General features: G+C 39.2%; 1 protein-coding gene across 1 annotated transcript in view; it reads right to left on the reverse strand.

Annotated features, from left to right (window-relative positions):
• Positions 1-17377, reverse strand: part of LOC145400659 (metabotropic glutamate receptor 6-like) — a 202077-nt gene that overhangs the window by 157479 nt on the left and 27221 nt on the right. The window contains exons 5-6 of the mRNA XM_080273092.1: positions 15317-15491; positions 14473-14579 (exon numbers count right to left, since the gene is read on the reverse strand). Coding sequence (XP_080129218.1) covers positions 14473-14579; positions 15317-15491 — 282 coding nt within the window. The remainder of the gene's footprint in view (positions 1-14472; positions 14580-15316; positions 15492-17377) is intronic.

Consider the following 17377-nt stretch of genomic DNA (forward strand, 5'->3'; position numbering starts at 1 on the left):
ACACCCACCCCACAGCGTTTCTTCACTTCTTCATTCGTCAACCTGTCCCTCCACGTCACTCCACATGCTCCTCTCAAGTAACTCATTTCCACTGCTCTCACTCTTGACTTGTTCCCCTCTTGCAAGGTCCATGCCTCGCTTCCATACGTCAGGGTAGGGATCACAATAATATCATGCAGGGACTTGTTAACTTCCATACTCACCTCCCTATTACTCATCACTGCTTTCAGTGTACCAACAACAGTATATATACAGTATATATATATATCCTATTACTCATCACTGCTTTCAGTGTACCAACAACAGTATATATACAGTATATATATATATATATATATATATATATATATATATATATATATATATATATATATATATATTGTTACATAGCCTATGATTTCATCATCCTTTGTGTAATTCTAACGTACAGTGTGCTGCCTGTTTGATCACGAGCGTGTTCTGCCTCAGTCCCCCCCTTCTACCGTTATAGTAGAGTAAGTCGTCCTTTCTGTTGTTCAGAGCAGGATTGTCAGCTCTTTGTCCCCTAGGCTTCATTTGCGCGTCCTTCTTACAAGTTGTATCAACCTCTGCTGGCCCCTATATAATGAGCTCAGTCTCTGCATTATTGCCACTTAGATCTGCTCCTCATTTTGTTCACATCTCTGTCCTCCTCTGTACAGTTATTGTTGTGAGTGCTCAGAAAGTCTCCAACCTTCTAGCAGCTGTGTAATTTGAGTGTTACTGTTGTTGCATTTTTTCCTGTGCTGTGTAGCATAGGGTTAATTCTTAGGCCTAGTGAGTTTTTTTTTGTGATTTATGTAAAGGTTCTTTTTGTCAGTCATTTTTGATAATATTTTGTATCTGTAATAATTTATCTTGCATTAACTGAGCATTACCCAGTGTATTTTCATTTTATCAGGGCTGACTTAGATAAATTTACTCTTGCTAATTTCGTGTTAATAGAGGCTATTGCAGTTAACCATATATTTAACCTGTTTTTTGCCATTACATTATCCTTATGAGTCCTGAATGTTTTGTTGTTAGTTTCAGCATTAAACTTTAACTTGTAATTTTACCTAACTCTTTTGTTTTGAACCTGGAACTTTACGGGACAGTAATGATTTTTAGTATTCTCACTTAAAGTGTACATTATCTTTCGCTGTTCCGTAACATAAATTTGGCGACCTCTTATCAGGATATTCAGGATATTATCATAAGGATATTGCTTGATATTTTGTCACTGTGATTTATTCATGATGTCTACTATTTCTACACTTGATGAAGCCAAAGATTTTTTGTCAAATGTGCAAACAGTGTTGGATGTAGAAAACAGAACAAAGAATGAACTTAAGCTTGTTGCTCAACAATTGGGAATTGCTGTTCGCTCTCATCATTCTAAAGATCAAATTGTTGACATGATTAATGAAAGCTTGTTTAATGTAACTCCTCCAAATGAGCAAACGCAGATTGAGTTAGCTAAGTTACAGCTAGCCCTGCAGGAGTCTCGTGCTAAGGAGGCGGAGGCTCGTATTCAGGAGGCACAGATACACGCACAAGTTGAACTTGCCAGGATTCAGGCAGACCATGAGTATCGCATGAAACAAGGTGGAACTGGATCATCTAGCTCTGATGATTTTGATGTGGCTAAAAATGTTAAACCTGTCCCTCCTTTTAATGAATCTGATTTAACAAAGAATTTTCAGTTGTTTGAGAGGGTAGCTACAGGTTTTAATTGGCCCAAAAGGTATTGGCCAGTACTCCTTCAAACTGTTCTCACCGGTAAAGCTCAAGTAACTTATGCATCTTTGCCTCAGGATCAATCTGATAATTATGATGTAGTTAAGAGCTTCATTCTTAAGGCCTATGAGCTTGTTCCTGAAGCCTATAGAGTAAAAATTAGGACAACCTATAAGCAAGATAAGCAATCCCATGTTGAGTATGCAAAAATCAAAGAAGATCTGTTAGAGCAGTGGTTAAATTCTAAGAATGTGGATTCTGATTTTGGTAAATTTAAGCAGATGATTTTGCTGGAGGACTTCAAGAGGTGTATTAGTAAAGATGTAAGCCTATATCTTGATGAGAGAAGAATAGATAATTTGTCTGATGCTGCAGTTTTAGCTGATGAATATGTTCTCACTCACAAAAGATATTCTAGAGAAAGAAGGAAAGTTGATAGTAAGTACGTTGCCTTTACTCAGAGTACAGGTAACAGGAAAGAAAATAAAGATGATGTTTCTCAGGAAGTAAATACCAGCTTCACCTCTAGATTTAAGAAAATTAAATGTACTTATTGTAGTAAGCTTGGTCATACTACGGAGAGATGTTTCAGGAGACAGCGTGATGTGAACAAAAAGGAGTCTTTAAATATTCAGTCAATTGGTCTAGTGTCCACTCTTGAGAGTTCCCAGAATGCTTTAACTGAGTTAACTGAACCTGCTTTGAGGGGTTCCTTAAATTCTCATGATGGAGCTCCTCTTTTGAGCAGTAACGTGGGTGACACTCTCAAGAGTTCATTTGCTAATTTCCTGTATGATGGTTTTGTCAGTCCTCTGGACAGTAATGACAGGAAATCAGTTAAAATATATCGTGATACAGGTGCTTGCCAATCCCTTATGCTGACCAGTGTTCTAGGCTCTAATGTTAATTCCTCTGATGAAACTGTAATCTTACAAGGTGTAGGGAATAATTACTTCTGTGTCCCTCTGTGCAGAGTGAATTTAGAGTCTGGTTTTGTTAATGGTTCCGTTATGGTTGGGTTGGTTGAGACACTCCCAATGTCAGGTGTAACTTTCTTTCTTGGAAATGATATTGGTGGAAGTCAAGTGTGTCCAGCTCCTCAGTTGTCTAGTGAGCCAGTGGCTGCGGCCCAGGATTGTGATGTCCCTGATGTGTTCCCTGCATGTGCTGTCACTAGGGCTAAGTCTAAAGTTACTGGTGATTTAGAGGATAATGATGATGATGATGTTATCCTAGCTGACACTTTTCTTGCTAATTTGGACCACTCACCAGATGAGGCAGTACCCCGTAGTGTTGATAATTTGTCTCGTCAAGAATTGGTTGAGTTGCAGGTTGCTGACCCTGAGTTGAAAGGTCTAGCTAACTCTGCTTGCCATGAGGAAGAGTCAGCCGGTGCTTCTACTTGTTATTATATAAAGTCAGGAGTACTTATGAGGAAGTGGAGACCCCCAACAGCATCAGCCGACTGTGAATGGGAGGTTGTACATCAAGTTGTCATCCCTCGTGTTTGTAGGCAGGATATCATTAGAGTGGCTCATGATTCCAGTTTGGCAGGACACCTTGGAGTTAGGAAGACTGTGGCACGCATTTTGAAACACTTCTACTGGCCAGGTATCTTCAGGGATGTTTCCTGGTATTGTAAGTCTTGTCACACCTGTCAAATTGTGGGGAAGTGTAATCAGACCGAAAAGGTTGGACCTCTAGTTCCCATTCCTCCTTTTGAGGCGCCTTTCACCCGTGTGTTGGTGGATATTGTGGGCCCTCTTCCTAAGACTTCTTCAGGATTTTCTTATGTGTTGACCCTGATTGATATGGCTACTCGTTATCCTGAAGCCATTCCACTTAGAAATATCTCAGCAAAGAACGTGGTTAAGGAAATGCTAGGGTTCTTCACAAAGTTTGGTCTGCCCAAGGAGGTACAGTCAGACCAGGGAACTAATTTCATGTCAAATGTTTTCAAGCAGTCTCTGAAAGAGTTGGGCATCACCCAGATCACGTCTTCAGCTTACCATCCCCAGACCCAAGGAGCGTTGGAGAGATATCATCAAACACTCAAATCGATGCTCAAGAAATACTGTTTGGAACATCAGAAAGACTGGGCTAAGGGTCTTCCATTCGTTGTGTTTGCCGCAAGAGAATCTCCAAATGAATCACTGGGCTTCTCACCTTTTGAACTACTGTTTGGCCATGAAGTAAGAGGACCCCTTAAGCTACTCAAGGAATGCTGGCTGTCGGAGGAAGATGACGTCAACCTGCTGGAGTATGTGATGAAGTTCAAAGAACGGCTGTCCACTGCTTTACAGCTGGCGAGAGAGAATTTAGGAGCTGCTCAGGAGAAGATGAAGACTTGGTATGATAAGAAGTCCAGGTTACGCCACTTTCAGTCAGGAGATCAGGTTTTGATTCTGCTACCGGTGCATGGGCAACCTTTTCAAGCCAAGTTTAGTGGTCCTTATTTCGTGGAGAAGAAACTCAGTGATGTCAACTATGTCATCGCCACACCAGATCGTAGAAAGAGCAAGCAACTATGTGACATCAACGTGCTAAAGTTATATCACAGGCGGGACGAAAATAATCCAGTCTGCACTGTAGCTGTTCCACCCGAGTCTGCAAGTGAAGCTCTCCCATGTAGTATGAGCCTGAGTGATAGTTTGGGGAAGAATCCTGATATCATGAATGATCTCCAGACTAAGCTTTCTCATCTACCTCCCGAGGAAAGGCAGGAGTTTTCGGCATTACTGCAGGAGTACCCGCAAGTGTTCCGTGCCACTCCAGGAAGAACTACTGTGTTGATGCATGATGTCGATGTTGGAGACGCAAAGCCAATTAAACTGCCTCCTTACCGTGTGAACCCAGTGAAAGTTCCTCTCATCCAGAAGGAGCTTGGCTACCTGTTGGACCACAAGATGATTGAGCCCTGTAGGGGCGAGTGGAGTTCTCCTGTCACTCTGGTCCCTAAGCCGGGTGGGTCACAGCGGCTTTGCATCGACTACAGACGTGTTAATCAGATAACTAAAACAGACACTTACCCTCTCCCTCGTGTGGAAGATTGCATAGACAAGATCGGAAAGGCTAGGTACATAAGTAAGTTTGATTTGTTAAAGGGATACTGGCAAGTACCTATGACTGAACGTTCTAGGGAGATCTCATGTTTTGTAACCCTAAGAAAGAAAATGTTATTGCAGATTGCTTATCTAGACTTTAGACAGATTGTTTTAGAGTAATAAGAAATTTCCTTTGTAAATTTCTTTTTCTTTGTGGGGAGGTGTTACATAGCCTATGATTTCATCATCCTTTGTGTAATTCTAACGTACTGTGTGCTGCCTGTTTGATCACGAGCGTGTTCTGCCTCAGTCCCCCCCCCTTCTACCGTTATAGTAGAGTAAGTCGTCCTTTCTGTTGTTCAGAGCAGGATTGTCAGCTCTTTGTCCCCTAGGCTTCATTTGCGCGTCCTTCTTACAAGTTGTATCAAACTCTCTGGCCCCCTATATAATGAGCTCAGTCTCTGCATTATTGTCACTTAGATCTGCTCCTCATTTTGTTCACATCTCTGTCCTCCCATGTACAGTTATTGTTGTGAGTGCTCAGAAAGTCTCCAACCATCTAGTAGCTGTGTAATTTGAGTATAACTGTTGTTGCATTTTTTCTTGTGCTGTTTAGCATAGGGTTAATTCTTAGGCCTAGTGAGTTTTTTTTTTGTGATTTATGTAAAGGTTCTTTTTGTCAGTCATTTTTGATAATATTTTGTATCTGTAATAATTTATCTTGCATTAACTGAGCATTACCCAGTGTATTTTCATTTTATCAGGGCTGACTTAGATAAATTTACTCTTGCTAATTTCGTGTTAATAGAGGCTATTGCAGTTAACCATATATTTTTATCCTGTTTTTTGCCATTACATTATCCTTATGAGTCCTGAATGTTTTGTTGTTAGTTTCAGCATTAAACTTTAACTTGTAATTTTACCTAACTCTTTTGTTTTGAACCTGGAACTTTACGGGACAGTAGTGATTTTTAGTATTCTCACTTAAAGTGTACATTATCTTTCGCTGTTCCGTAACAATATATATATATATATATATATATATATATATATATATATATATATATATATATATATATATATATATATATATATATATATATATATATATACTGTATATCCCTGATCATGCACTTCTCACAACATTCATCCAGCCAGCTGGTATCTCCCCGATTTCCAAACCTCTCTTTTTCACACACTCATCCACCATATCCCTGCACCTTCTCCTTGACCTACCTCGCCTCCTCCCTCCTTCAAATTCGCTCAGATATACGTTTTTCACCACTATATTGATATCCAATCTCTCCACATGACCATACCATCTCAGTACACTCTCTTCGATTCTGGTGTCCACCGACTTCCTCACTCCACATCTTTCACGAATCACATTATTTCGTATTCTATCCACCCTCTGTACTCCACATACAGTACATTCCTCAGCAGTCCCATCTTTGCTGCTCTTACTCTTGACTTTCATTTTCATGGCACACCATAGTCTCACAGTCGTATGTTAAAGTTGGCAGTAATACTCCTTCATTAAGCCCTGTGCAGCTGCAACACTCAAGCCTCTGTTTCTTATCAAGGCCTTCATTGCACCAGCTACTTCTCTTCCTTGTGTCCCTCTACTTTCAACTTCTTTTGCACATTTTCCTCTCTTTTTTATCACCGTACCCAGGTATTTGAACTCTCTCACCAATTTCAGTCTCTCTCCATTCACTGTAACATCGCACTGGGAGTCAGCTTCTCTCTCAATAACCATCACTTTACTCTTTTCTACATTTACTCTCAAGGCACGACGCTCATGGACCTCAGCCAAACTCTGCACTAGCCTACCAAGTTCTTCTCCGGTCTTTGAAAGCAATACTGCATCATCCATATGTGTGTGTGTGTGTGTGTGTGTGTGTGTGTGTGTGTGTGTGTGTGTGTGTAGATTATCCTAGGGCTATTTTTTATTTTTAAAATAGTAGAAGTGCTATATCTACTTTGTTGGTCAGATCTTTTCGAGTTGGTCAAATAAGGGACGAGTTGGTCAAATGTGGGGCGAGTTAGTCAAATAAGGAACGACTTGGTCAAATAAGGGGCGAGTTGGTCAAACATGCTGCGAGTTGGTCACAACTACAGGTTAGGCAACCCTCCCCAATCACAAACTCCTCGGGCCATCCCTGCCTCTCAGACCTCTCGGTAGTAAGACTGTATGGTGTATTATCCCTTACATTACCATATACTGTACTACCACAGCACCACATTTTCACACAACCACACTGCTACGACACCAATATTTCTGAAGTGAGTTATATTGTACAAAACAACAGCAGAAATTCATTTCAAACGGTATGACCAATGAACTAAAAACAATATGGGGAAGAGTTTATTGCTATGTTCATGTTTTCCCACCCATTACTTCCAGATTAGGCCTAGGCTACTGATTTGTATCGAACACGTGCTCCGCTATCACCCCTGTGGTCAAACCTGTTAGGAGGAAGATTATACATGCAATAAAGTAGCGTCGGTGCAATAGATTCACAAACTTGCTGATAAGCACAAAGAAAAAAGACAAGAATTTTTTTCAAGCACTATCATGTTAAAATTTTCTTTGTGGATATCAAACTCAATGGTAGACTGGAATGCTCTGAGCCTAACTACACTAGAAAAAGAATATATTGCACCACTCAGACTTTGTAGTTATTAAGCCTACCATTTCTGTCATAACATAATGCACTTGAAGCAAACGGACTGATTCATCAGTGAGACTAAGCATCGTGGAAAGCTCTGGAAATGAGGCTATTCCAAGGCGGTTGCCATGGATTTGGAGATTTCTTAACACCTCTTCTTTACTAGACTCAGTTCTCTATACTGCTTCTCAGAATCCTCTTGCATCTTGTTAATGTCAGTTATGTTGATTTTTAAGTGATATAAATCGTGTACCCAAGCACATACTTAGGAACAGAAGATAGGCAGCGTTGTGTCACCAAGAGCAGTGCTCCGCAACCAATTAACCAGTGTGCCGGCAAAAGCTTCATGGTGTACTGTGGTCATTACCCTCCCTCTCACCAACAGATTTGGAAAATATAGATTGTATAAATGACAATAACAGATATAAGTTAATATTGTAATTAAACATATGCATTAGAGTTCACTGTTCATTTCATCTAGTCCAGTAATACGAGTAGGCTGCTTACGAAACCGTTACCAGGAAGTCTCATTCGGAAATGAGTAAAACGGTTTGGAGTGCATGCTTGACCCATTTTGTGTGATGTGCCTTGGCCTCTGAGACTCTTACATAATTCAGTGAAGTTACCTTGGACATTCTGAGTAGAGATGAAATGAGAGTACCCAACTACCTCCGAGTGTGCTCTTGACGTGCTGTTGCCATTTGCAACAGCATATTTGTGCTAATTAACTTTTTCATTACATTTGCATTATAATGAACAAAAAGACATCAAATCCGGAGCCACTTCATGAGCAACTTCTTGTGGGATTTTCTATACCAAATCGTGACATTCAGTACCTGTATTCCTCAAAACAGGCACAAGCTTCTCATAAACATTCAGTGAAAGTATAACGTACTGTATAGTTATTTTGTGGGAAAAATGTTTCTATATGTATTACAGAAAATTTCACTGAAAAAATTGATGTTATTTGGCTCTCGAAATATAAAAGTTGTTACAATGTATGTTAGTGTATATGACCAGTTCATCACCTTTCTTGGTAAAACTTATTTTTTCTTCTGGGGAGAAACATCATTTTAAGACTTTATCACATGTAGAGTAAGCAAACGTTTAGCACTGCATGCACACACACACAAAAAATCATAATCTTCTAAATTCATTGAATATTGAATAATCTAATACTTAACTTTAAATACGCGGTACTGTACACCAAACAATTGTGGTTTCCTTTTATCATTTCTTAGCAAAAACAAAAATAACTATGCGATGCTGACACTTATAGTGCCAAACAATTTCCAACTGTGCCGGAAGAAATCAACAAATTTAATAATGTGTCGTCAAGTAAAAACGGTTGCGGTGAGCAGACGTAGGGGACGGCCAAGTGGGTATGAGTTCATCAGCCACTCACCTACTCCCTAGATGGCCCCAGCTAACTCTAACATCTGCTAACATGTAAAAGGTTAAGGTTGTCAGGGATTATGCACATGATGATAATTATTTCATTTTTGTTGTTGAGAAGTTGTTAGACCTTCAAGAGGAAACTCATCTCCAACAGGATCAAGGCACTACATCACGTGCAAGCCTCAAAGGAGACACTGTTGAAACTATGCAGCCGACACCGTTACCAAGTCTCATTCTTTGTCTGTCTGTCTGTCTGTCTGTCTGTCTCTCTCTCTCTCTCTCTCTCTCTCTCTCTCTCTCTCTCTATATATATATATATATATATATATATATATATATATATATATATATATAAGAAGTGACCATAGAGTGGTGGGTTCCACAGTCATATTCAATTTCAGAAGTGAAAGAAAAAAGATGATTAAAGATGAAAATGATATGTCCAATAAATGTAAACTCAAACAAAGTGGCCATTCAGTTGGAAACAAGGAATAGATTTCAGACTCTAAGTAATGCTGAATGTGACACTGATGAGCTGAATGACAGACTAACAAAAGTGTTAAGAGAATCAGCGGAGGTAGTAAGAAAACCTAATACAACCAAAGCCAAGAAATGTTCAGAAAAGACACTCGAGCTTATGAAAAAAAAAAAAAAAAAAAAAAAAAGAGTAAAAACAAAGATGAAACAGAACGAGGGGAATTAATAAAACTTATCTACATGAGACAAAGAAAAGAAAAAAGAAAGAGAAACATGGATCAGATCAAAGAAACCATCAAAACAGAAAAAAGTCTGAAACACGTCCGAAATAAAATGGTACTAGGTAAGCAACAAATTACATCAATGAGAGGCAAAAATGGTGATGTCATTAAATGAAAAGATTAGATAGTGAAGAGAATTTCAAACTTTTACAAAGAACTATATGCATCAAAGACAGTTGTACTAATAGTTAGTTTTTCAGTTGACATAAGTGAAATACCTGAGGTAACCCCAGACGAAGTAAATATTTCTCTTAAAACTATATAAAAAGAGGGAAGGCCCCGGGAGAAGATGGAATAGTAGCAGATTTACTGTTGGATGCAGTACAAGTACAAAACAGGCTCGCCTACTTATTTATTCAATGTAGAGAAAATAAGAAATTTCCCAAAACATGGTGTAATACAATAGTTATTTTACTTTACAAGAAAAAGGTGGCTCAAAAGATCTTGGTAACTATCGTTCCGTTTGTTTATTGTTTACAAACTCTTCACTAAAGTCTTTACGAACAGAATAACAACAAATCTGGAGGAAAATTAACCTCGTGAACACGCAGGATTCCGAAGCGGGTATTCGACTACTGATCATCTACACACAATGAATAAGTTAACTGAGAATACTACAGAGTATAATAAACCACTGTCCTTAGGTTATGTTGATTACGAAAGGACTTTCGACTCAGTGAAACACATAGCAATTATAAAGAAACTGCTACAGTTAAATTACATAAGGACTCGGAAAAAACTAAGACTGAAAACGGCAAGGGACAGGGATATACAGTTTCAACTGAATCATTTACAGCATGCCTAGAAAGTATTTTCAGAAAGCTAGATTTGGAAAACAAAGGAGTAAACATAGATGGAGAAAGGCTAAACCATTGAAGATTTGCAGTTGACATTGTCCTAATCTCAGAAACAGCAGAGACATTGCAAGAAATGTTAAATGGCCTGAACAGAGAAAGTCTCAAAGTACAGTAGGACTAATGATGAACCGGAATAAAAATAATGTTTAATCCACATGCACCAAAGAGATCAGAATAGGCTAAGAAATTCTTGAAGAAGCTGAGGAGTACAGTTACTTGGGGCAAAAACTAAAATTAACGAAAGACCACGATTGCGAAATAAAAAGACTCATTACAAATGGATGAAAATCTTTCGGTAAACATAGAAACATTATGAAAAGTAGCTTGCTAATATGTATGGAACGAAAAGAAAATAACGAATGTATAATTCCAGCTATGACATACGGTTGTGGGACCGGGAAAGTGGCAAAATCGATGGAATATAAACTAATCCGTTTCAGAGAGCAATTGAAGGGTCAATATTGGGAATATCATTAAGAAACAGGAAAAGATCAACTTGAGTAAGAAAGCAGACTAAAGTCAGAGACATTATAGAGGCTATAAAAGAACAGAAATGGAGGTGGGCAGGCCACGTAGCAAAAGTAAGGGATAACTGATGGAGCCAGAGGCTGAATGGCTGGACACGATGAGACTGTAAACGTTTCAGAAAATGGCCGGACAGGAGGTGGAAATATGAGATAGAAAAATTTGCAGGGAAATCGTGGCAGTTATTGGCTCAGTCAAGGATTTCGTGAAGAAGGATGGAAGAAACCTTTGTTCAGCACTGGACTTGTAATTGTTATGGCTGATGATGATGATGATGATGATGATGACACACACACACACACACACACACACACACATATATATATATATATATATATATATATATATATATATATATATATATATATAAAACAAAACAGAGGAAGGTAAAACAATTGAATAAAACAAATAATCCATAAACCAGATTACTGGTGTCCTCCATTCATGAGATACTGTATCTGTAACAGTTGGACTTGAGCAGCTGTGTTGAAGTTTGGAAGGAAACAACTATGGGGAAGCGAGTTCCAGAGAGATGTAGTTCGGGGAATGAAAGAATTTTGATAGCCAGAAGTTCTGCAATATGGCTGAGTGACATCCCAGTCATGAGCACTACCAGATGCCCGTGTGGAAAGAGGGAATGCATGGAGAGGTGGCAAAATGGACGCAACTTTGTCTTAGCACTTGCCATAGAAATATCTGTAAAATAATGCAAGGGAGACAACATTCCTTCTTACTTGTAGGGGAAGTAGTTTATTTATAATAGCAGGGTTAATAATAATTCATGCAGCTCTGTTTTGAATTTAGTGTAGTTGTTTTAATGCAACCTCTCAACAACCACTCCACAAGCGTGAGCAATATTCAAGCTGAGAGTGCACATGACTCTTATAAATTATAGCAAACTGCTCGTCAGTGATAAAGTTACGGACTCTGTACAGTAATCCAAGGGAGATGGCTGTACTGAATTGAGAGAGATATTAGAATCTGTAAATGGGTGTCTGAGTGTTCATGAACTATGAAGTGCTGAGTCATCTGCAAATGAATTGATGGGATTGTGGGTGACAAATGAGAAATCATTAATATGAACTAGGAACAGGGTTGGCGCCAGAACTGATTCCTGTGGCACACCGGCGTTAATTGAGTGGAAATTGGAATATACATCATCTACTTTTACTCTTATTTTTTTGTTGGTGAGATATGAGGAAAGCAGAGGAACTAAAGACGTCAGTCCATAGTAAGGGAGTTTGGACTGCAGGGAACGGTGCCATACTGTGTCGAAAGCTTTAGAAATATCAAGGGCTATTGCATGAGTTTCTCCATGTAGGTCGATTGATTGATGGATGGTATGAGTCAGGAGATTGGTTACCGGTATGTCAATGGTGGATCTTTCGTGGCGAACACCATATTGTCTATCACTATATATATATATATATATATATATATATATATATATATATATATATATATATATATATATATATATATATATAAACAGTACTACACCTCAAGGTGAGTGATAAGTCAAACTCAAACGCATACCACTCACTCAGTACCAGTTTCTAGTATTGGTCAACCAACTACTTTCCATAATACTTAATGTTCACTCTTTCATTGCTAGAAAATGTCGCGTACATTCCACCTTTATACTATGATGTGCTTTTTCTAGTTTATTCTTGGTATATCTAAGCGGTCCTCTTCCGTTTCGGGGAGACTTCTAGAACCTCTCAACAATTACGGCGCTCTTCTGAGCTGAAGAAATTCGTATGGATATGGCAAAATGAAAAAAAAAAAAAAAATCATCCTGATATACCCAACAGACAAAGTCGACTAGATAATCAAGACTCGAGAGCTGAATTTAATAATGTTGGATATAGCATTACTCCCAAGCTGTACAGAATTCTTTGTATACACTACGAATCCTGTGCCGAATGAAATCGTCTGAATGAAGGAAGATTAATTTACGAATACATACTCTGGTTGAATGAATTAATCACATTATGGAAAGTACTTCATTTCAGTGCTATTATTTTTAAACGACAGCGTGTTTTACAATGAATTATACTACCTCCGGACGATGTTCTTCGGAAATGTCTGATGTAGAAGATCCTACCCACCCGATTTATAACAATGGGACTGGGTTACAATGGTGATCATGATGATGATGATGATGATGATGATGATGATGACGACAATGGGGATACAAAAAATAAAGCTGCATAACTGAAAGTCAAATTACTTATAAATGATGATGATGATGATGCAGATGATGATGATGATGATGATGATGATGCAGATAATGATGATGCAGATGATGATGATGATGATGATGATGATCATCATCATCATCACCATCATCAAGTTCTAGGACCTAATAAAATTATCCAGACTTTTTAGATATCAGCCGTGGCTGAGTTGCATTCAAGTTACAAAGTTGCTGGCCAGAAAGCGCCCAGATTGGATGGAATCCAGAAGGCGCTACTAGACTTAACTGCCTATCAACCCTGGATTGATTGGTAGAATGAGTAGCTACGGTACCATCTAGGGAAGGTAACTGGATTGCTGGATGATGGAATTACCGTATATCCCAAGAGAATGCTTAAAAATTCAACACACGCTCAAAGGCCTTAGTTATGAAGTGGAGCACTGCTGTCAGGTGCCTCTGCGTGTCTATTGCCACCTTTATCTCTGCATCTTAATAAGGAAAAGTTTCACTATACAGTTTCAACAAAGTGGCGAAACAGTTGTGCTAAAAATACCAGTAAAACAGCCTACTGTAACTTTCTGAAGCCATAGTGGTAAGCTAAAAAAAAAAAAAAAAAAAAGAGGGGTGAGGGATTTAAAAGTTCAAGAATATTTCCAGTAAATATAGAATACAATGATACAGCTCTTAGAAAGCGCACACCTCCACCAACACCATCACAACCAAAATTTAAAAACTATTCCTTGGCCTATATGATACAACCATTAAAAAAAAAAAAAAAATCCACTGAACTTCATCAATAAATATCATAAATACCTTCTGGACAAACAAACAATAGTTCTGAACCAAGACTCAGATCATTACCAAATTTAATCAACTGTTCCTTGGCGCATGTCCCACATATCCACGACATTTCACTGAAATCCATCAACAGTTTCTTTATATATCTTGTGGATAAGCAAAAAAAACAGACAAACCAGGATACCGAGTTCGCTGGCAAAGGTAACAAATGGTGATCGGTTAAAGACCAGCGAGGGTAAAGGAGAGTGAAAGTCACTGTGAGAGGGAGTGAGAGGGGTGGTTGGGAAGAGAAGGAAAGAGAACTTGAAACTGAGGTGAAGAGGTAAGGTAGGAGAGGGTAAAGGAGAAAGTGTAAAAGTCGGGTGTCTGTAAGTAGGAGGAGACCAAGAACAAGGTGGGGAGATGTGGCAGGACATGCAATAGGAAAATTATGGAATTTAAATGAGAAAACTGGGCAACTGACTGATATGGTGAATGACTAACCTGTAAATACGACTTTCCTAAGGTACTGAAGGAGTTGGTCGCCCTGGATGGGGTTCATGTGGTGGCAGAGTCCCCGCAGTCCCCCACACAGATCCCGGTGCATATCCCTAAAAAAAAAAAAGTATAGACGTTGTCTTTTAATGTCAAAACGATGGCATGCGATGGTGTGTGGCAGAGCTCCTTTCGTCCCACACACAGGTTCCGGTGTATGACTCTAGAACATCAACAAAAAATTTATTCATTCTGCCTGCATTTTTGTCAAATAATTTCCTTGGTTGTTTTTAGAAGAAAAATCCGTCTTTTTCTTTTAATATCACTAGTACTGCGTGGTAGTCATGGTGATTAAAAAAATAATAATAATAAAATATAGTGAGCGTTAGCGATACTCACGGAGGTGGTATGAATACCTCAGTACAACCAGGATGGGTGATGGTTAGCACTGGTAGTTACGAAACTGCCAGCCCAATAACGCCAGGGATTGAATTCTGGTGTGGTAGCTGATGCCAATCAGTTCAGATGTTCATCCAACCATTATGAGTTGGTAGGTAAAATGAGTACCTACAATAAAACCTTGGAGAGGTAACTGTGGTAACATGGATGATGCAGTTGCCCCGTACCTAATGGCCGTGGGTGAATAACCCTCCTGTCTCACAGGCTTTCCTCATTCGTACATCACCAGCATGGGAAAATCTTAGGTTTGGCTCTCACTTTCTCAGTGGGACCAGGGCCGGTCTTGCGGTGGATACGTATGGGCTGCTACAGAGAACATATACAAACTAAGCTATACTTAACTATACAACAACAACAAAATACAGGTATTCATTCACACTAGGTCCAGTCTCACCTGAAGGCGTAAGCAAAAGCCATGACTGCGTCGGACACAAACTGCAGCTGTGCCTCGAACTGGGTATTGTCCCCTGTCACCCTCTCTCTCCCGGTACACCCCCGCCCGTAGTACTGGTTGTAGGGCGTCACAGGACCGGCTGGGTGCCGGCAGCGGAAGTGATCTTCCCAATATTCTGTTGAACAGATCACACGTACTTTACGGTATAGGCAAGACAGAGACTTAGAGAGGCAAAGAAACCTTGTGAGTTTTCCCAATACTCTGCATACCGTGGATAGACTTTGATTTACTGTGGGTCTGCACTCAACCTTAGAGAGAACACCCAGTCACTCTGCTTTCCTCCTTCTCTTTCTCCAGCAGATACCATCCTACTGTACATTCCCATACATTTCCATCCTACACTTCCCATTATAAATACACGTGCCCACTTATACCTCTTACCACTTAATCTGGCCAGGCATGAATGGCAACACTGTTCCCGCCGAGATTCTGATTGGCTGGAGGTGTTTGTTCGATTTCGTTGTTGCTTAAACCGATACTCTCTTTATTATCAGATATGATACTGAGTTTGTCGACAATACAATCGTCAAAAGCAATAAGAAATCCGTTATATACTTAACAACAATGAAATCTGCGTAGGAAGATAGAAATATGAGTCAACAAAATATTATAACAGTGCAAGTCAAGGTCAGCATTCGAACAATTCCTTGAAATCTCCGACACTCGATAAAATTACAGAAAATTAAGGAAACCTGCTTAATCTAAGCGCTGGTGTAACACACATTTAAATTTTAAGATCAGTCGCACCGTTAAATCGTGCCACAACTCTGAATAATTAAAAATTCTGATGAAAACAAGAGTTGTGCGGGGAGGGAGGTTTGAAAAAATTGCAAAAATCAAAGTAGGCTAAAGGAAACTATTTCATTACATCTCCTCTATTATCATAGTAAGGACTGAACTTAAAATTTAAATGTGTGTTACACCAGCGCTTAGATTAAGCAGGTTTCCTTAATTTTCTGTAATTTTATCGAGTGTCGGAGATTTAAAGGAATTGTTCGAATGCTGACCTTGACTTGGACTGTTATAATACTTTGTTGATTATCTTCCTACGCAAATTTCATTGTTGTTAAGTATATAACGGATTTCTTATTGCTTTTGACGATTGTATTGTCGACAAACTCAGTATCATATCTGATAATAAAGAGTGTATCAGTTTAAGCAACAACGAAATCGAACAAACACCTCCAGCCAATCAGAATCTCGGCGGGAGCAGTGTTGCCATACATGCCTGGCCAGATTAATTGGTATGAGGTATAGTCTCTCGGTATACCTGAGTAAGGTTCAGTAAGTAACTTTTCCATACGTCATATAATTCGTCCATTCGAGGTATTTTGTCTCAGGCCAATGCACCATGTGAAATGCATTTCTGATATCGTGTGACAGTAGTGTGTAGGATGTAAATAAAGTTAGAAGAGTTTGGGGGCTCTGTAAGGTTTGTGTTTACCGAAAAGGAAGAAAACAGAGAAGTGACACAGAGATACGAAAGGATGCCAAGGTCTAAATGAGATGAGATGATAATTTTTGGCATACCGGTACTTCTTAGTCTAGATATGCAAGTGTATTCTGAAGCGTCATGTGTTTACTACAAGGACGAGGGAGATTTTGTGGAACGAAAAAACTTGGGGCAGAAATGGGACATAAACAAACCCAAAGTATATCAAAATGCTGCTGTGGGAATATAAAGTGCTGTGAGGAAAATTATACACTCGTATAGGTTTAATAAAAAGGAGAGAGCAAGATGTGTGGAGAGACCGAGAAGTGGAAGAGGCTATAAAAAAAAAAAAAAAAAGTAGAGATACAATGAGAGGATACTAAAGTCTGACTGTAGGAGGATGACATGTTGTGGTGGTGTGATTAGGTTCGATACACAAGGGAAGTCTACGCTAGCACTTGATATGTATTCAGCCAAGAGGGTGGAGAAGACTATGTGGTTGAGAGAGAGAGAGAGAGAGAGAGAAAGAGAGATAAATGACAAAGGATACACAGGGGGAACACCAACGC

The sequence above is a fragment of the Coenobita brevimanus genome, chromosome 53 (genome assembly GCF_032717465.1).
Source record: "Coenobita brevimanus isolate Jiangsu-jjx chromosome 53, ASM3271746v2, whole genome shotgun sequence".
NCBI classification, from domain to species: domain Eukaryota; kingdom Metazoa; phylum Arthropoda; class Malacostraca; order Decapoda; family Coenobitidae; genus Coenobita; species Coenobita brevimanus.